This window comes from Lutjanus erythropterus, chromosome 23 (genome assembly GCF_056507025.1).
Source record: "Lutjanus erythropterus isolate fLutEry1 chromosome 23, fLutEry1.hap2, whole genome shotgun sequence".
NCBI lineage: Eukaryota > Metazoa > Chordata > Actinopteri > Lutjaniformes > Lutjanidae > Lutjanus > Lutjanus erythropterus.
The window spans coordinates 20,662,164-20,683,103 of record NC_139339.1 but is presented as its reverse complement, the minus strand read 5'-3'; the positions used below and the strand labels follow the sequence as shown (position 1 = coordinate 20,683,103).

At 40.5% G+C, this 20,940-nt stretch overlaps 1 protein-coding gene across 1 annotated transcript; it reads left to right on the top strand.

Moving 5' to 3' along the window:
- Positions 1 to 1,055: 1,055 nt before the first annotated feature.
- On the top strand, positions 1,056 to 19,836 carry wrap53 (WD repeat containing, antisense to TP53). The gene is made up of 11 exons (XM_084711969.1): positions 1,056 to 1,261; positions 3,181 to 3,640; positions 3,783 to 3,975; positions 6,719 to 6,814; positions 7,340 to 7,448; positions 9,498 to 9,586; positions 11,727 to 11,950; positions 13,640 to 13,851; positions 15,294 to 15,397; positions 15,626 to 15,769; positions 16,998 to 19,836. Exons 2-11 carry the CDS (start codon positions 3,358 to 3,360, stop codon positions 17,221 to 17,223), a joined length of 1,680 nt encoding a protein of 559 aa, XP_084568095.1. The 5' UTR covers positions 1,056 to 1,261; positions 3,181 to 3,357; the 3' UTR covers positions 17,224 to 19,836.
- Positions 19,837 to 20,940: the final 1,104 nt, after the last annotated feature.

Genomic DNA, 20,940 nt, shown 5'->3' with positions numbered 1-20,940 from the left:
ATTTGCACTTAAGTTTTTCCAGTTTCATGCAACGTGATACTTCTAATATACAACATTTCAAAGGCAGATATCTCACTTTTTACTCCACTAGATTTGTCTGACAGCTTTAGTGGCTTTTCAGTTAACCATTTTACATTTCTTGTCCAGTGAAAACCATGTATGTCCAAATGTATTGATTTTTAATGTGCTTTTTTGTGTTCCTTTATAGGCTAAAAAAAATATCCCACTTCTTTATCTAAATAAACTATATAAACTCTCTTGGATGAACTGGAAAGGGCATTGTCACAAAGCTGGAGATGGCTGTTTTCCTGAACTCAAAAGTTAATGCACTTGTCACAAGTCCCTACAAACATATGACCTCGATGCTGATGCATTACTGTACATCAAACACGTGGTTTTCAAACTGGGGTTTGGGATCAACAGGGGTCCTTGAGTGGGTTGTAGGGGGTCTCCAGCAGAACGAGGATTATGCCACTTTTAACTTTAATCACATTTTTGTAGGTTAGAACAAGGGATGAAATAGGATTGGCCATTGATTGATTTTAATTTACAAATGATCTTAGTTTGATCATTGATTGACTATAAAGACTTTATCTTCCAGAGGAGATTTCTTAAGACTAAATCCTCTCAAATCGGGGGTCTGTGGTCAAATGTGCATCTATTGTGGGGGTCCTGAACGAGAGCCGCTGCACTTAACTACATAGCAGTATATAAAGTAGTTCAAATTAGCACAAACTTAAACATCTGCAGTAGTAAGATGCAACATTTACATTAATGCAGCAGTAATATTAATCCAAAAATATCATATTGTTAAAACACTTGCAGGGGCCATTTTACTGCACTATGAGTACTTTTAATACTTTAAATATTTAAATATTGGTGATAATTCTCACATACTTAAATTTAAATAAGGTTTACTGTCTTTTGCTTGTGGAGTATTCTCACAGTGTAGTATTAGTATTTAGGTAAAGGATTTGAATAACTTTTCTACCACTGTACATGATTTAAACAGTTCCATGCTTCCATGTATTAAAATGAGACCTCGATAAGCGGAACTCTCGCGATAGTTTGAAACACATGGCCGCCCTCAGTGTTTACAACTTCTCGCAATGAACTGGTGAATGGCAACAAAGTCCTGAAGAAGAAGGACGCCGAATAGCTTCGTGTGGCGTTCATACTCTCCGGCTGCCGGTGAAACTCTGACACCGTCGAGGAGTAAATACGTGAAGCAGAACCAAAGGCCAGGCAAGCCACAATACAGGTAGGTAGCAGCAGACTGTTAGCCTGGGCTAATGCTAACATTAGCTAAAGTGGGGTGACTGCTATTTCTGTTGTGGACCGACGGTCAAAGGAAATTGAAGCGTTTCGTCTCACTTGCCAGCATCATTCAGATTATAAAACGGCAGCAGGACATTCATGGAGTAAAACGTGTGAAGGTTTGTCATGTAATTTAAGTCTCGCAAACGAAATGAACATTAATGCTAGTTGGATGCTAGTTTGAAGTGGTTGGAACGTCACGACTAGCCACAGGTGTCTGTGGGGCGTTTACACGCTGCTCGGTGTCAGTTATTACCCCTTTTTTACAGCAGCCATTTTTACATAAAATAGTAACGTAAACACAGGTGGTACTAATGGCACTAATTAAGGCTCCGTTCCAGTCAGGTAAAATATAGTCAGGTTGGTGTTGTTGTGCATGGTGGCACGCCGAAAGGCTGCTACATTAAACAGCACTGGACTTAATTTAAATGTTTGCATATTTTGTATTGTTTCAACATAATGCTAGTTTGTAGTGGTGGGCACGTCACGACTAACTATAGGTGTCTGTGGGGTGTTTACATGCAGCTTGACGTCAGTTATTCCTCTAAATCATTGGTTGTAAACCTGGAAGTCAGGATCCCCAAGGGGGTGGCAAGATGATTGTGGAGATTAAAATAAAATGTGGCAAACATTTTTGACAAGCGCTCAAAAATATTCAAATTATAGCTATCCAAAAGAACTGTAGCAGTCACCTCACTAATGGTTAAAACCAACACAAAAGTGACAATTACCAACGTAAACCACCATGTTCTGAACAGACACAAACACAAACGAAAAGGATTGGTACTTTTTTTAACATAAGATGGCAAGCTTAACATACTAGTCCTGCAAGCATGACGGGAAATGAGGGCTGTATTTTAGACAAGGGAATGGTTTTTACTTTACTTTGCATATATCAGTGATATAATTGAATATATATTATTTTGTGTGTCAGTGAGCGTCAGCTGTGCGTTCACATCAGTTCTTTTTGGACACAAAAAACTCATTTAGATTTTCAGTCATTTTGGCAGTATTGAGCTTAACCAAGCAGCCATATCTAATTTACTAGCTATCACATAGAACAACAACAAATAAATTCCATCTTAAGACTCTGGCCAACAGAGTCTGTGTCTTACCGTGGGTCACCTGACAGCACAACAGCAGCACCATCAACTGGAAAATGCAAGACGTCCATGTTTCTAACAGCCCCGAGCTCCCATCAAGCTTCAGAAATATTGCCTCGACTTCCTGCAATATGTACGTTCTGGTGCTGGGAAAGTGTGAACAATAGTAAAAATTCAACAATATTGTACTTGAACTGGGGTCAAGATACCAGAATTTTAAACTTAAATACAATACCTTTTTTTTAAAAAAAAAACGATAGCCTATGCAATACCTCTTTCAATACCATGGCAATAGAAAAAAAAAATAGACAGATAGATATTAGATAGTATTTTCTTCTTTCAGTCAAGAGAAAAGTACATAAAACAAATACTATCTGATTTTGCTATCCTGCAAGCCAAATTTAAGGCTGGAAAATAAAGACTAAACTAAACTGAGGTCTTTAATGAGCACTTAAATCTTTTCTTTTACTTACTTTTACTTTTTACTTTTACTACTTAAGATACTATCTAATGTTAGCATTGTATTGTTTTAAACGTGGTTTTGAAATGGTATTGATACTTAGACAACCTTACTCTGCACTATCTCTTTAACCAAATCACACACATTTAGGGTAGGCCCACCTCTCACTTTGAAACCCTTTGGTTTAGGTTTATGCAAATGTGCTTTTATATTTTTGCATATTATTAACATATGTGTTTTCCACTGTCTTATAAAGTTGGTCTCACCTGCCCTGTCACCTTGCCATCTCACTCTTTCTAGGCTAGTGGGTGCTGTGATGTCCTCGAATCCCAGCAGACTCAAACACCCACACTGCAGGAAGAAGCACTATCCCAGTAGCACTTACCTCACCCACGTCTGACAGCCAGTCACGGGACACAAGGCTCTTGGACGCCAGGTAAAGGACTTGAAAGGAGGGATTGATAAACACAGAGTGAGATGTCTGACTCAGCTGGAGGTGGTGAAAGTGGAGGTGGTGCAGGTGCAGGGCAGGACGCAGAAGCAGATAATGAACCCCCTCAACAGGTGCCACCTTTACCTGAAGGTGACAGCTTGGATGTAGGGGAGAAGTCAGAGGAAGGTGCACCTCCATCTGCCAAGCGGCTCAGAATGAGTGAGGAGGAACAGGAAGTGGAGCAGCCTGCAAAACCTGCAGAGATGCATGGAGAAACACCAGCACAGGCGGGCTTGCTGCAGGAAGATGTAGCTTCACCAGCACAAGGTAAAGTATCTGCGCCTTCGTGTGTCAAATGAAATATTAGAAGGTGGAAACTGTTCAATTCAAGTTAAGATTTTGTATTTCTGTCAGAGGTGGTGATTCAGGATTAATGAGTTACCCACACAAATGTTTTCATTGATGCTAGGAACAGGAGAACCACATCAGTGTGAGGAGGAAGGTCGAGAGGGGGCAGAAAGGCCTGTCAGTGAGGGAGGTGAAGAAAAATGCCATCAGAATGGAGACGGAGGGCATGATGCCCCCTTAGAAGAAGGAGAGACGAAATCGGAAGAGGAGCACAACAGTAATGGATCCGCAGATAGCCCCAGTGAAGGACAACAGTAAGTAGGGGAAGAAGTCACGTTTATTTTTATCCTCTGTTTCCACATATCTAGTGGTAAAGATACAGTAGACACGCCATCAATTGAGCTGTTTCAAGCAGGATTTCATGAAGGGGTTGAGGTTGTCATGTAATGATTATGAGTATGTGTTAAACACATATTTGTGAAATGGAGAGAGAATATTTTGTACATCCACAGCAGAGAAAGATGTTCTTAAAACTGGATGGGGACCATATAGTCTTGAAAAAAGTGAAGTTCAATGAAACACTGCAGAATTCCAGTATTTCCACATCATAAGCTTTGATTGGTTGAGCATGTGTTCACCTCCACAAACACTTGTGGCTCATTATTTCCACCTGTTTGTGTTTAAATGGAATATGTCCTACTGGCGAATCGTGTTAAAGGATGATTTCTATTATTGTTAGCTGTCATTTTTACTATTTTAATCACTTCATCCTTAATATAGCTCTAGTTACCAGGAGCACCACTGATTGTCAGTGCACACACTCAAATAACTGAAGCAAAATATTACTGTGAAATACAGTGACACAGGAACAACACAGAGAGGAGATTTCCCCACCAGGTAATAAACATGTGACAACACTGGTGTTACAAATTACATCTGACATTTTACAAGAAAGATATGAGTGATGCTGCTCAATATCTGTAACATTAGGGCATATACTTTGATCCTAATGTTAGACCTGTAGACCTTCCCCTTACAAAACAAATGCTTCAAGGATCGGTTCATTATTATTATTATTATTATTATTATTATTATTATTATTATTATTATTATTATCATTATCATTATTAAGGCTTCATGAAGCCTTAGTTTTGACAAACTATTTCCAGCTAACACTTTTATTATAATGCACCGAACAGCAAAATTCAGTACTCCCTTTTATATCTGCTTCCTAGGGCTGTAATCATCCAAAGAAAATCTTGGTCAACTGAGATTCTACTGACTCTTCAACCAGTCTATTGGTCAATGGGGCAACATGCATGTTATCTAACTTAATTGCTCACAGTGCACTGAGTAACTCTACCTACGCAATCCTAAATGGGTCCTAATAACAGATGCACATCAGTGCCAAGCTAATAAATTCCTGCAGTTTGACCATTTCTTTTTCACACATAGCTATATCGTTAACTTCAGTGCATGCCTAGTAAATAAATTTAGTGTTGCATGCAACAGCAACACACATAGCGTTGACGGTCACACCAGCTTCCGTATACAAACAAGCTCAGCACTAACACAGCTCATGCTGCAGCTTAAATTTTACCAACAACCTACTTAATACTCCTGTTATTTAGTTGACTTCAAATGAAGCTTAACATTCAGTTTCTCTTGACTGTCCCTCAATATTACAACATTGTTCCAACATTACCCTAGCAGACTGTGGTAATAGCCACATTAGCAACAATATGCTAAAGCCAGATTCAACCAGATCAACTTAAATTCCCCAACCCTCCCTCTTCAATAACGGCTTAAGAAGCCACTGCGCACATCACACAACTGTTGTGATGCTGGGCATCCGTTTAATTACCCTTCCAGCGGATTTCACTCTGTGTAACCACATCCTGTTGTCAAGAAAACTCCTGTCAGGTTCTGATTAGCCTACAATGTTGCATTTGAAATCTAACTCCTGTTACTCAGTGCTGTGACTGTGCTGATGAGCACACACTTGCAGTTTGAAATTGTAGCATCCATCATCAGACTAAGTATTGATAACATGCTTAGATGGCTGGGGTGATTGAAAGGAAAGGCAATCATGTATGCCTGAACACAACATGACACCGGAAATGACTACTACCAAGGCAAGCCTACAGCACCAACTGAGCAGGCTATGCTGTGATGACAAGACAAGGTTTAAAAATTAAAATGATTAGTTTTACTCACATCGAGGCAAACAACCTTACATACAGTAATGAGAAAATGGTGCTGTTTTGGCCTTGAAACACGTGAAACATGTCAAGAACACTGTCAGTGTGAAGCTACTAGACCCTGATTTCTGTCTCTTCAGCCAAAACCAAGCAGGAATTTGAGGACATGTGTGAACAACTGTTATCACAGGATTGATGTGCAGTCGTAGCTATTTTAGCATCTGTAATTGCCTGAGTGTTGCCTTCCTCTGTGAATTTTAAAATGGCACTCATTTTGAAGTGGGGCAGCAAAAAGCACAACAGCATTAGCTGAACAAGTAATTAACACTATCAGTCATCACAATGGCAGAATTTGGAGAAGGTTACACAGGATGAATAATGATGGAATTAACCTGTAGAGGTGTGAAATGTAATTAACAATCCTCTCCACTGTATAGTAATACTGTGTCTAAATAGAGCAGCTCAATCCTTGCCAGTGAAATAGTCAAATTTACCCGAGATTTTCCCGTTGGACTTTGTGCAAGTCGAGCAAGACGCTAGAAATTGTGTGGGACTTTAACATGTCTGTTTCATTCAAGCCCTTGTTTCACAATGTGAGTTAAGCCTATTGTGTAATTATGTCGACAGTGTAGTTACTCTCACTCCCAGAGGGGGGAGACAAATATTCTGCGCTGTAAGTTTAACTTAATTAAACAAATCATAAGCAGAACTATAAGTCACAAGTCAAGGTGTGGTTGTGTTTATTCTGGCAACTTTATACTCTCGACATTGATTTCAGTTTGTTGTGTAATGCTTTCATTCTGGTCTTTTAAACCCATTAGCTGCAGACATGCCCTTCTCTCTATCTTGCTTTCAGCCTTGGCCTAGATTTTACCCAGAACCCCCAGATGCTGACTGGTTCCTGGACTGAGTACTCCAGCCTTCCAGAGAATTACCTCAAAGGCTGCAAATGGTAATCACTTCTAAAATTAATGTGACACACAATACACCATGGGGATGAGGCTTTGAAGGTGCTAAGTATAAAAGGTTAACATCATTATCGAATTTGAGAGTCATTAGTATGATTAAATAAATAAATAAGACCATTACATTTGTACATTTCGTGCCCAGAGGCAGATATTGAGGACAGATGTTGACGTCCTAGATTACTGAGAAAATGAGTCTTTCAGTGCTAATGAAGTTAGGAAAATGACTTCCACTGTGTTTGTCATTCTCAGGCCATAGTGGGAACACTTGTGCAGACATTACATTTGGTGAAAGTGAGGCTGCTACTAACAATTTGAATGTTATGGTCAGGATAAATTAACATCTCAACCCAGTACACTTAAAACATTTATGATCAAGAAGCCTTGAAATGGGACCTTTAGTCCAAACTGCCTGTGTACTATAGCACTAACCTGTGTACATGTTGTTCTCGGTTCACAGTTGTTAATACACCACCATCTTTTTTTTCATCATCCCTCCTTTTGTAATCTAGGGCTCCTGACGGTTCCTGTATCCTGACCAACAGTGCAGACAATGTGCTCCGTGTGTACAACCTCCCTCCAGAGATTTACAGCTACAACTGGGACTTACTTCCTGAGATGGTGAGCACACAGACAGCTTACTATCCTTTCAGTGTGTTAAAAGGAGAGAAAAAGTAGCTGCCTAAGGAAATGTTACTAACGTATATAAAAGCTTAAAAAAGCCATTTCTCATTCTCAAAACCTGAGATGAAGAGATGTACTGGTGTTTTAGAAAATTGCTATATTTCACCTGTAGTTCCTGGGGAGGTAAGTAAAGTACTGAAATAGTAAAAAAAAAAAAAAATGGTATTAAAAGAATACAAAATACTAGGGTAGACAATAATCATCCCCAAACCTGAAACAAAGTGCTTAACTCGTGTGTGCAGGAGGGCCAATTATCGGTATCTACTTTAATTTTGCTGTTTCATGCTTTCCTTCAGCTGACAGGAGCTGAGTTACTGTTGATGAAAATGCAACATTTCCTGATTTTGCTTCTTCGCAATAAAAGCTTTTAGATAACAAAATCAAAGAGGGCTTTGTTTGTGAACAATTTATAGAAAATACAATATTTATCCACTGTTCAGGCGCTCGAGTAAAGATAAGTGCTCATCAGCTTCAAGGGGTGCAGACTCTGCGCTCTGGTCAAATTGAGTCAAGTCAAGCAGCACATGTGGTTGGGAAAGTCCTGAAAAGTGCTGAAAATTAGCATGTCCATCCCAGTGTGAAGTTTACATCAGTGCCAGTCAGAGCTAGGTAGAGCTGATCAATACCCATGATGTCTACTGAGTCATTTGGCCCTTGACTGAATCCCAATTGCACCCTTTTCCTCTGAAGATAAAACCCATATGTTAGGGGATGGTAGTGGGTTGTTTGTCCAGTGCACAAGGGACTTAAGAGTTTGAAATCATCTAGTTTGTGACTGCAAATGAGAGCAGCAGCAGATCTCGAGAGGTTTGTGTTCTGTATGAGGGGTCAATCCATTATCAGCTCCGATATTCAGCGGTTTTATAATTATTGGATTTTTTTTTTCTTTTTTAATTCAAATCTGATTGCCAGTAAAGCTACTTTAGCTCTGATGCAGCCACCTCTCTCTGGCTGTTGTCACCACTCTTTAGCCTTGCTCAGTGTCCCAGCCACAGCCCTCTCTGACACGTCATGAGTAACAGCCAATCAACATTCAAGGCTACTGCTACAGACGGCCAAAAGGAGTGTATATGTAATTTTATTGAAGTTGCAATAAACATCACATTCTGATATATTTCAATGACGACAAGCATGCCCAGTGTCCCACTTACATCACTAAAAATGCCTGAAGTTATAGCCATAGCAATTTACAGAAGCTGTCTCTCTGGACAAATTGGTGCTGAATTGGGACTACAAATTAAGGACAGGGACTTTCAGAGAAGGATTCTCCTCGATTACTAATAATCAGGAACATCATTGGCCACAGAAAAAACATGTAGGTTGTCCCCGATTTTGCTCTACTGCAGATGTTTTTAATGCCTTAATCTTGTTTATGAGATATTTAACATTTCTTTCAAACAGTCTAAATTGTGATAGTTCCTGTAACTAAAAGGCCATCAGTCTGTTGTGTGTTGTCTGACCTTTTTATACAGAAACTGTCAGTATGTTGTTGTTGTTGACCATGATTTCTGCCTGTATGTTGTGTTACAATCAACTATGAACAAAATGATTCAATCAGTTTAAGGCAGCAGCTTGAGAAAATGTATTACTGAAGATTTAACAGTTAGAATAAAACGGGCATTCTGTCATTTAGGTTTTGGGAAATATCAAGTGGCGAGCCAATCTCTTAATTGTATTACAGGCTGGTAGATTGGGATCACTGAACAAAAATAATTGAAATATAATCCATTTTCCTCCATTACAGTGATCTCAGACCGTTTGTGAAAAGAGTAGAAAATTGAGCTTTGATTGCTCCATTTCTCACATGGAGCCACCGTCTTCTGATATTGAATTTCACTACAAAGAAAAACCTGTGATATTTTCTTCTTTCTATTCTGCACCAGCATCAGCACTGATGGATCCCATCAGTCATTACAGTTTGTAAATACTGTGTTTCTGTCCCTACATTCCTATTCGTCTGCTTTCCTTTCTTTTATTCATTGGCAGAGTCCGGTGCTGAGGATGGCAGAAGGAGACACCATCTACGACTACTGCTGGTACCCCAAGATGAACTCTCTGGACCCAGACACGTGCTTGTGAGTACAACTCAGTCTTTGCCAGACCACGCCCTGAGCCTCAGCTCTTAACAGCTGGATAGATGAGACATTTAAAGTTCACTTTGAAGGTCATCCTGCCAGATGGTGAAGGATGTATACACAGAAAAGGTAGCGTGTTGTTTATCCAGGCTGGTGCCAGACAGTGATTGGTGTTTTTAATCTAGACCTTGGATGGTTAGAGCAAGTTTCTGCGTATGAGTAAGATTTTTGAGCCTGGCTAATCGACTGTCCGAATATAGAAGATATTGTTGTGCGCTTGTGACTCATTATTTGATCCCTGTGGTATTTGTATTCGTTGTGGGAGCCGGCTGCCAGCGTTGAGAGAAGCTGTAAAAGCTTTGTGATGTCTCTCATTACGAGTGAAGAGTTGGCCTTCGTCTCGTCTGCCTCTGCCTCTGTCGCAAGCTGCTTGGCTGTTTGAGGCCCACAGTACTTTTCAGCATGATTCAGCCCACTAACGGCTCTCCCGAGTCCAGAAAACACCTAAAGGGCCTCATGATTCCCTGACTTGGGGCTTCTCTTTTTATCTCATTCTCTTTTTTGTGTACAGGCGCGCACTCTAGCAGGCTTTTAAAATGTGGCAATTATGACATCACTGTGTGTTTCTGCGAGCACTGTGAAGCTGAGCCAACATCAGTAACACCCAGCCGTCACCGTAGAGAATGCGTATCGTTTGTGACGACAGAGGTAGGGCCGTGCTAACGAGCTGAGGTCAAGTTGCCAACAGTTTTCACTGCGTATATGCCTCCTCCCCTAGCTCCCATCATCCTCCATTTGCAGCCTCCGCCCTCCGACAGATCCGTCTGATCAAGGCCCAGCGCTGGCACTGCTCCACCTCAACACCAGACAGAACAGAGGAGGGGGATGAGGGTCAGGAGCTGCACTTCCAAAGATGAGAGTTGTGTAAACAGCACAGTGATGAACCAACGACTCATGTGCACAATGAACCACTTGAGAGTCCTGGGCGTATCTGCCAAAGCCATGCAAAGACCTGTCTGTCACGAGGATGAGGATGCCAGTAGGAGATGACAACAGGAGTGCTTCATCTTCTTCAGATCGCTGCCACAAATCAGAGAGAAGCTCCTGCAGGGCACAGCTAGGTGGTCGGACAAGCTCAGGGTAAATTGTGGAAGCCAGATAAAAGGTTATGGTTGTGATTATTATTAAACGCATCTACAGCAAACCTGTTTTTCTGCCTTTTCTGTCTCCATCCCTCTTGTCTCACATCTCCCATTTTGTTTCTCATTCCTCCCCCTGCGCTCCTTGAACTCTCCGTCTGCCAAAAGCCGCGTGTTGTTGATGCCCCTCCTGTAGAGAGGGAATAAGGGCCCCTGTTATGGCTCGGTTAAGTTGCACTGAGTTCTAGGCATCGCTCCAAGCTAGCAGCAGTCTAGCGTTATAATTGGGCATTTCCCTGCTCTGGAATAAAGCTGCGGCTCAGAGGGGCCATAACAGAACACGGCAGCAGCGGTAGGGGCTAATTTCCTTTGTCTAATTGAGCCGCAGTGATGTTTCGGCATTTGTTCAGCACCCAGTAATTAGAGTTAAAAAGGCATGGCTCAGTCTTTGGCCCTGATTTGAATCAATAAGAATGTGCTGGGGTCTTGTCTCCATAATGAGGCGTAGCACAATGCAGTGTGTTTGTTCTGATGCATTGATACATTCAGGTGCAGTCGAGGTCAGAAAGAAGGAACTGAATCAAACAATGAAGTTTTTTTTTTTTCTGGTCATACATAATGTATGTTTCTAAAATCTCAGCAGCCTATTTCATTTGAATCTGTTTTGTGTCCTCTGAGATGCCAGTACAGCTCTATTTTATTCCATGAGTTGGTGTGGTTTATTTTTTACAGACAGATATTGATTGTCACACTGTTCATTCAAGGTGCACTAAATACTTTATGTATGGAAAGGCTAAAATGAGTCATTTCCTAATTGTAATATATAAAAAATGTCCTCAGGGACAGTATGAAGTGTTCTCAGCATTTATTCGCCTTTGTTTCATTCTTTGCATCCTTCACTCTACATTTCCTGATGTCTCTCAGATCGTTTCCCGTTTGTTTTAATAACTTACTCTGTTCCCCACCTTGATATTTTTTTCGTCTGGCCTGTCCATCCGCAGTCTAGCCAGCAGTAGCCGCGACAACCCGGTCCATGTATGGGATGCGTTTTACGGGGAGGTGCGTGCCAGTTTCCGACCCTACAATCACCTGGATGAGCTGACAGCAGCCCACTCCCTGTGCTTCTCACCCGATGGGACGCAGCTTTACTGCGGCTTTGACAAAACTGTCCGGATCTTCTACACTGAGCGTCCTGGAAGAGACTGTGAGGAGCGGCCCACCATAGGTCAGTTATCAACTGCTCTCACAGTTTCAGCTTTAGGCATCATACTTGCATGATTTAATGAGTTAACTACAAATCGTATATACTTTACAGTACAAGCTTGTAGTCTTAAAGACATCTTCATTGCAGTTCTTTACATCAAAAGTTGATAGCCATTTCAAGGGGCAGTTCACCCCAAAATTAAAAATTCATATTGTTCTTTGTAGCTGCAGGACTATATATCCATCTAGATTGTTTTGGAGCGAGTGGCAGAGTTTTGGAGATGTCGGCCATAGAGATCTCTGCCTTCTCTCAAATATAATGTAACAAATGAACACGTCACAAACACGAGCCTTTCATTCATGGGTAGATACAAGCTTACCTCTGCTTGGTGATACAGCTGGTGGGTGTGTTGGTGGTATATTCAAGAGAAGGTCAACATCTCCATCTTGGCAAACTGTCACCAAACAATTAAGATGGAAAAAATCTGTCTTTTTGATTTGGGGGGTCCCTTAAAACACATTAAATATCTTATATTGTTATGTATTAATGTTGAAAGCTTCCTGAAAGTGGTGGAAAATTCATGTGCACCAAGATGGAGGTCACCTTTGAGATAATTATTTGTTATGAATGATATTAATTATAACAAATATTGAATCATGTGTTACATAAAAGGTGTATTATTGAGAGCAGGGGGTGTTTTGCAAACTCGCCCTGTTGTACAAGGACGCTCCAAACTCTGAGAGTAAAGAATAATTCACAAAAAGAACTGCATTCACAGGCTATGTTCTTTGTAAAATCAAACCCAGAAGTCAGACAATAAGTAAACGGGGACATTGTGAAAAGGATAATGGGAAGTCGGTTGCTTCTTGTATTCAGAAGGTTGCTGTCTGACAGCTGGCTGTCACATCTCAAAGTCTCCTTGAACAAACCAACAAGGAGAGTTTTTATTATGTTTGTCTGGCAAAAAATAAAGGGAACTAAATGTCTTTACTGTGATGAAATGCTAATCTCTGTCATACACTTCAAACAAGTTTGAGTTGCCTGTCAGGTTTTTGTAACATTGTGAAATGAACTGAACCTGTGTTTGTCTTGTAGTTAACAGGCTGAAATGTTCTGAAGCACCAAAATGAACCTTGAAAACATCAACAAATAGGTTTTATTTTTCAACTCAAGTGTTGCATTTTCATATCCTTGATGATTTTTTTTTTTATTATTATTTCATTGTGTAATTGCTTTCAGGTGGCAACAAAAAACAAACCTGGTAACAAATGCAAAAAGTCAAATGCAACTTGATATCTTGCTCTGGTTGATCTTTGCTTTCTATGGTTTCCTGTCTTTTTGGCTCCATCAGCTCTGTTTGAGAATTATTAGCTGCAAATTATGCAGAAATGTATGGTTAATCTCAAAAATAAGTTATGTGAGACATATGAGGACTTTGCCAAACCCACACTTCTGCTATTTTGTGCCAAAGCGTGCTAAAAGTCTTTTGTAAAGAGTGAGAAGGAGGATGATTGGGAAAACAGTAAACTGTAAAAAGAAACAGATGATGTGTGCGTTACTGAGAAATATTTTCCTCTCGGAGATGTAATCAGGAATGCATGAGCTGCCAAAAAGTCAACTTTGAGTAGAAGTGATGGGAGTTGGGAGTCTTGTGAACCTTTTAAAAGGCTGAGAGCCTTGCCAAATGCCACTCTTGTGTCTTCGCTGCAGTGAAGAAGCAGGGCCAAAGTGGCATCATCTCCTGCTTTGGCTTCAGCCCCTGCCAGTCTGTTTACGCCTGTGGCTCTTACTCCCGCTGCGCTGGCCTCTACTCCTGCCAAGATGGCACCCTGCTGGCTCTGCTGCCGACCCGCCACCACGGAGGCCTCACCCATCTGCTCTTCTCCCCTGACGGCAACTACCTGTACACCGGCGGGCGCAAGGTGAACACACGAACGCACACACACATGCAGCAGCATGCAGAGAAGAGACCTGAGGGTAATAATGCTGCTTCGTTTGAATGATCACACACACACACACAGAGACACCATCAGGCTTTGTGTGTTAAGCAGGTAACAAATGACTTTGCTCTGTTGCATTGGGAAATTGGTTTACACAAGCATTATCAAAGCTTCTGGATAAGAGCTTAAGTTCCTGTCTTGATAGCATGAGTCAGCGTGTAATGAATCTGATTAGGCATGATGGCAGAGTGAAAGTCAAAAGGAGCCACTGTGTCTCACAAGAGTGCCGCAGAGGTTAGGCATTACAGGGGTTTGAATTAAATTGGTAATAAGTGACATTTATTTTGCCAATTATTAGGCAATAATTAACAGCAAGGGTAGTTAAGACACCACCATAGATCTGTCTGGAGTCGTTTGACATCACAATGTAGGGACTCAGAAACCATCAACCTCTGTGATTCAAAGCCCTCTATTCTTAGTTGTTGCCTTGTGTCAGTGTGGTAAAATTGAATATAGACTAGCCAAGCATTCCAGCATCTCCACAGTTATTAAATTAACTAAAGTTAATTATAGCAATTGAGTCAAGAGTGCAGATAATTACCTGCTTCTCATGGCCGACACTGATAAGACAGCCAGTAGTTTCAGGTGTTTCAGCTGTAGTTTATACACATTTGAGGATCAGGAAGGCTCAGATGTCATGAGCAAAGATGGATGATTTAATATTTCATGGCTCTGACCGAACCAAATCTAACTGACATCACTATGACAATAAAAACAAAGAACAGTTCTGACTCTTCAAATGTTCAGTTATGTTTCCATCAAATAATCTCTCAGACATTTTATAAAACATTTTCCCCAGAATAAATGCTTTGATGTCAGCTGTCAACTCGGACAGTATTAGAGATTATATTTATCCACTAATATATGCCAGTATAGATCAGTATGCTGTGATAGGTTATCGTCGATACTTTAACAGGATCAATATTTATCATGTATCCTTATTTTGTTTTGTGTTTATTTTGTTTGTAGTGTTATATTTAGTTTCAGTTGCACTTTATTGGAAGGGATGGTATTTATACTGGTTTAATGATACTCAAGTAGTAAAAACAATCTATTATTTTCTGTGAGAAAAATATTGGATAAAATGTACACGGATAACAATATAGACTGATATGGCTGTACTAGGCCAATATCGCACCGATAATATCAGCCAACCAATATATCTCTGTGACTCTAAATGATACAGTTCAATGATGTGTATTTTGTATGCTTACAAGAGAGAAACTTGTCCTCGCCATTTTTAAGCTTACAACAAGCTACCTACTTTTTTTTTACTTGAACTTTTTTGATTTGAATAAAAAAATAAAAAAAGACCTCTACTCTGTAGCCCTGGACAAATAGCTCTTGTGACCGTGTGTTTGTAGGATCCAGAAGTCCTGTGCTGGGACCTCAGAGAGCCAGGCAAGGTTGTGTTTTCACTCAAAAGGAACGTGGCCACTAATCAGCGTATCTACTTTGACCTTGATGTGTAAGTATACCTCACTGACAGGAGCTCTGCTCAGTTGTATGTGTGTATATGAGCATTCATCCATTTTTTTTTATTTGCATCCTTTCTGTTTAGCCTGACCATTTTGTTGAACTTTGACACAGGAGTATAAATGCTGATAAACAATCACCTGTGACCTGTTGGTACTTGTGTTATATTGACTGTGGACTGATGTTTTTAAAAAAATTTTGGTTGTTTGTTTCTGTATAGGTCAGGTAGGTACTTGCTGAGCGGCGACACAGAGGGAGTGGTGTCAGTGTGGGACACCCAGACAGCTCCTCCCGATGGTAACGAGGAGCTCCTGCAGCCTCAGCTCAGGTTCCAGGCCCATTGGGACTGCACCAACGGCATCAGGTGTGATCACTAAAAAATCTAACCCATCCCATTGGCTGATGACAAATAACACAACTGTGTAATGTAATAAGTTACTGTTTGATGTTCAGTTATGGGAAGATTAACGAGACATGATTGAAGTTGACCCATTCTTAAATCTTGTAGAGGTGGAAACTAAAGCTTCTTAATTATCCAGGTCATAGTATATGCTAACTAACCGTTAGCATATACTATGACCTATATATATATATATATAGGTCATATACTATGACCGTTAGCATATACCGTTAACTACAAATTAGGGCTGTACCAAATTGTTTGTTTCATTCAGTGTGTTGACAATTTAATTCTAATTTTCAACATGTATGATCTGAACATTTTCAATAACTCGAGCATTGTGAAGTCCGAAAATCAAAATTTATTGAAAAATGATAGATGTAAAAATAACAAGATGTTCTGCTTCAATCCATATTTGTTTATATTTAGCCTACAAATATATAATTACTGCGTTCACTTTCCACACTCAAAGGGGCCCATGAACCTGTATTAATGCAGTTGTCTAGCAGCAATCTAAAAACACCATAAATTACATTTATGTCGACGAAGAATGGTACAAATAGTCACAAACAAAGAATCGTGACAGAGAAAGATCTTATTGGACTCCAGTGCAAACAAACACCAACTGTGAATAGTAGAGAGAAATAAGCAATCATCAGATGTAGGTCCTTCAATCATGTTCAGTGACTGTGTTGCTGTTTTCCTGCCTGATTGTCCTGCTGTGTTTGGGTCCACAATCATTCACACAAAAGCACAGGAGATATGAACAAATCAACCAGAATATTTTGGATAAAATAAGACACAGTCTCCAATTTGTTGTTGTAACATAACAGAATATACAGTATTACTGCAAGGCTTAGAACAACAACTAGAGTCTGTATGCCTTTTTGAAAAATGTAGTAAATGGCTCTCTTGTTTTGTAACAATTCACATAATCTAATGTTGATGTGTGTAGAAAAGATGACATGGCTGATGACCTAAAAATGATGTATCATGGCTGTGAGTGTGCTACAGTTTTGTACAGAATCTGGACATAAATTTCAGTTAATTCAGTTGTTGTCTGTGAACTTGTGTATGTTGTCAGTGTGAGGCTGCAGTGCAAAACACCAGAAATGCTTTTGAATCCTTCCAGAAACACACATTTAACGTCCATGCATTACACCCTCTGTCCCTCCGTCCTTCTCTTCTACAGTATTCATCCCTTCATGCCATTGCTGGCGACTTCCAGCGGGCAGCGTCAGTTCCCGTGGCCTGGTGACAGCGAGGGAGACTCCGCCTCCGACAGTGAGGGAGCTGAAGCTGTGATGTCACCACGAGAGATGCGACAAGACAACGCCCTGAGTCTGTGGTGGGCCGGGCCGCTCGGCCCTGCTGTGGAGGGGAACCAGGAGCAGAGTACAGCAGCGGTGGAGGCATAAAGCGCCGTTAGTTCAGCCAGCTGACACAAATTGAGTTACACCTGCCATGTGATACTTATTTTAGGAATGTTTGGTGTGGATAAAGCTGATTATGGGTCAGTGAGATTCTCTTTGCCATCAGCAAAATGAAATCCTGAGGTAGAAAAGCATATTTTTAACATACGGTTACCTTATACATTTACAGTCCAAATAGATTTTTTTAACATATCACATGCAAGTTTACAACATTTACAGACCACAGTGCTCTGAAAATCCATTTGTACTGATCTGATGTGCAATCTTTTCTTTGTTTGAAGATTTCATTGTTATGATGCCAATTTGGTCATAAGAATTGGATCTATAAGCCAAGACTGTGGTCAGTGCTAAAACCAAGGAGGTTTTCTTTCAAACCTTTCTCAGGTTGAAACAAGATGTATGAGTAATGGATTGGAGCCCAATATTTCTCAGTTTTTATTATTTAATTTGTGAGAGAACTTTTTTTCTTTTTATACAGTCAAGATTAACGTAATTAATCTTTTATGAAACTTTTGTTAACCCTTTTTATAATATTAATGGGAAATCTACTAGGGCTGCCCCTGACTAAAGATATTTCTAGTTGGCTAGTAGTTGTTAGTTCAAGCCATTAGTCGAGTAGCCGTCACACATTTATGATATTAATATAATTATTTAAACACATATTTTGGGGCACAAAGCGAAATGCCTGTGAAATACTTGCAGCAGAAGTGGTAATGATTTTGAAAGGAGACTGAGCATTTTGTTAATTTCCCCTCAGTTTCACCTCACACAAGTCTTGTTCAAAACAAAGGAACAAATAACTTAAATAATAACTTTATAAAAACATACTCGCAGACATATAAATCCGATGCATGATGTCTACTTACAAATTAACTCACTCCTCAACCGCTTAATGCCACCTAATACTGTCTAAACCTCCCATGTCTTCATCGACCCACAGAAGCAGAGTCCTAGTCAGAGCCACTGTAAATCAGCTCAGTACTGTATTCCCTGTCACCAACCAGGGCTCCCTCTGTCTTGGTGGATGTATCTCAGTCTAATAGGACTGTTAACTGAGCCAAACCGGGCTCCTTCTGTCTTGGTGGCAGTTATAGCACAGTTAAGTCAGCAGCAGTGCTCTGTGATATCGGTGGCCTCCGAGCCTGGTTCATTTTGTCTGCCCGCCTGATCAGCTCTGGTCCTGGTGGTCATTGTAAGGATCCTCTTATGTTGTGGTGTACACAAACACCAACACTTCCCACACTCCAGTTAAGCGCACATACCACATATTGCCTCTGATACTTTTGTCCCATACTCAATGGTAAGGTGCAGCTCCCTGGAGTTTGACTTTGGTTTCTTTTTTTGTGTGTGTTTTCCTGCAACTAATGGATAAATGAAAAGTTGGTCACCTAAAATTCTTCCCACTGACTGATGGTTTATGTGACTACTAGGGGGCAGCCCTAGAATCTGTTTCCTTAATTGGATGAATCTGGTTGAGTTGAAAACTTTGACTGTGCTGTGAAGCGGCCAAGTGTCTGTCTACTGATAGCACCCCTGATCTGAGTTGTATCTTTGTTGGTGTTGGAGTGTTTGTTTACGTGTGTGGCTATAATGCTGCCCTGGAGATTTCTAACTGCTATAGTTACAGTAAGTGCCATTTTGTTCTCGAGCTTTGCTTTTGTAAACTGATGAGATCTCCTGTTTTTACCTTCTTTTTTAAAACTATAGGACGCACCAGGTGTTGTGTCGCTCAGTGCATGCCCACAAATGTATATTTTTGTAAAGCCATGATGATCATTCTCATTTTCCGAATGTATACTCTGTAAGCAGCTAGCTTGATTGCTGTAACCTCATAACAATCTGTGAAAGTCTTTAAGTAGTGGTTGCATCTGGAAAACGAATAATGTATTATTTTTTTCTACAGATTGTGCTCGGATTACATTTGTACCTGTGTAAGTGGTGACATGGCAGCACAAAACACATTGTGTTTGTATAATTGCATTAACAATGTACTGCAGTGATTTGCTCAATGCTTATGTTGCCATCAGTGAGGTGTGCTTTGCTGTAGGGTTTCTCCAACCGAAGCCTTGAACCTTAGACACTGAGGAATTTATTCATTCAAGTTTTACTTCTGGGAACTCAGATTTGTTGCCAATTAATAAAAGGGTTTTTTTTTAAGGGGAAGTGCACAAGACTGGCATTACACTGTCATTAGCATGTCATGGCATCTGTCAATTGACACCAAAGGTAAATTAAGTCAGTTATGCGACCATTGTTATGAGACCAAATGTGGCCAGTTAAATAACAGGGAGTACAGTACTGAGGTGGTGTTCTTGCTGGCTTTGGCTCCTGGCACCCTGAGGCTGAGTCAGCTAATTGGGTGTCTAGCTCCACAGCTAACCAAGCTAATTAAGAATGCCAACTACAGGTAATACAGACAGCACTGAGTCTGCTTTAGCAACAAGTAAACTAGCTAATTGCTATCTTCTATCAGGTAACTCCGTACGCTAAATCCATGCTGTCTGCCCATCAGTTAACTCTGTAATCTAAATATCCTTGGTACTGTAGTCTGTCATCAAACTGGTGGTATGAGCATAAAGGAGTCTATGAATGTTTGACTATTGTCGTTAAGTGTCATTGGGTCAGTTATGTCTCTGGGAAGTCAGTGCCAGTTTCACAAGAGGGAATACAGTACTAAGGTGTTTTTCTTGCTGGGTTTGGCTCCTGGCACCCTGGTGCTGAGTGAGCCAATTAGGCAGCTAGCTCCATGCTAATCTAGCTAAGGCCAGCTATGAATAACAGCAGTGGTACTGTACTCTATTGTCAAACTGGCCTTATAACATTTGACTTTTTTAGTCCAAAATGTACTACTTTACTAGAGGTCAGGGAAAATATTATTGATACACTTATGACAGCCAGTGTCAAAGCCACCGCATTTGACAGTATATTGTACTGTCACTTAATGAGTCATATACATTCATAAAGATACTGGTTACAGGTGTCATGACATGGTTATGACAATGTAATAACAGTGCACAGCACTTTAAATAGTGCTGCCATTAATGGCTACAATCATGCAGCTACTGTCACACAGTACTAGACTGATTTGTTCTACTAGGAAGCATTATAGGAACCACATCTGCCTTTTTGTTACGCAAGTCTTTAGATGGATGTCTGTGTCTGCGACAGGTGGATTTCTGCTGGTTTTATTCAAGCTGGAGTGAATTAAAAGCATATCTCTTCACAGGTTCACGGCCTTCTTCATTTTTTGTCCTTTCTGTTTAAGGCAGTCCAGAGATGGATGCCCTGTAATAAATCCTCAATGAATGCAAGATGATGTTACACTCGAGTCAAGAGGCGGCTCTTAAAAGCTAAAGGGACTTTTGGCTTTCGCTTATGAGATGGAAACTATTCATAGCTTTCACCTTTCCCACACACATTCTGTATGAATGCGAGCACACTCATGTATTTGATTGTCTGAAACCACAGGGGCACACCGAGCAGAGAGCCAAGTTGGAGAGCTGCGCTGTTGTGTTGTGCCGGTTGCTTAGCGACCGTCTCCGCCTTGGGAAAGGAAAGTAGGTAGCAAGACGACAGGAAGGAAAATTGGGGGCAGAGAGAGAAAAAACTGCCAAACAAGTATAATAGATAATCCAGTGCTGTAGTGATTGCTACTTGTTTGTCTGATGGTCAGGACTCGTCTCAATCTCAGACCGACCAGAG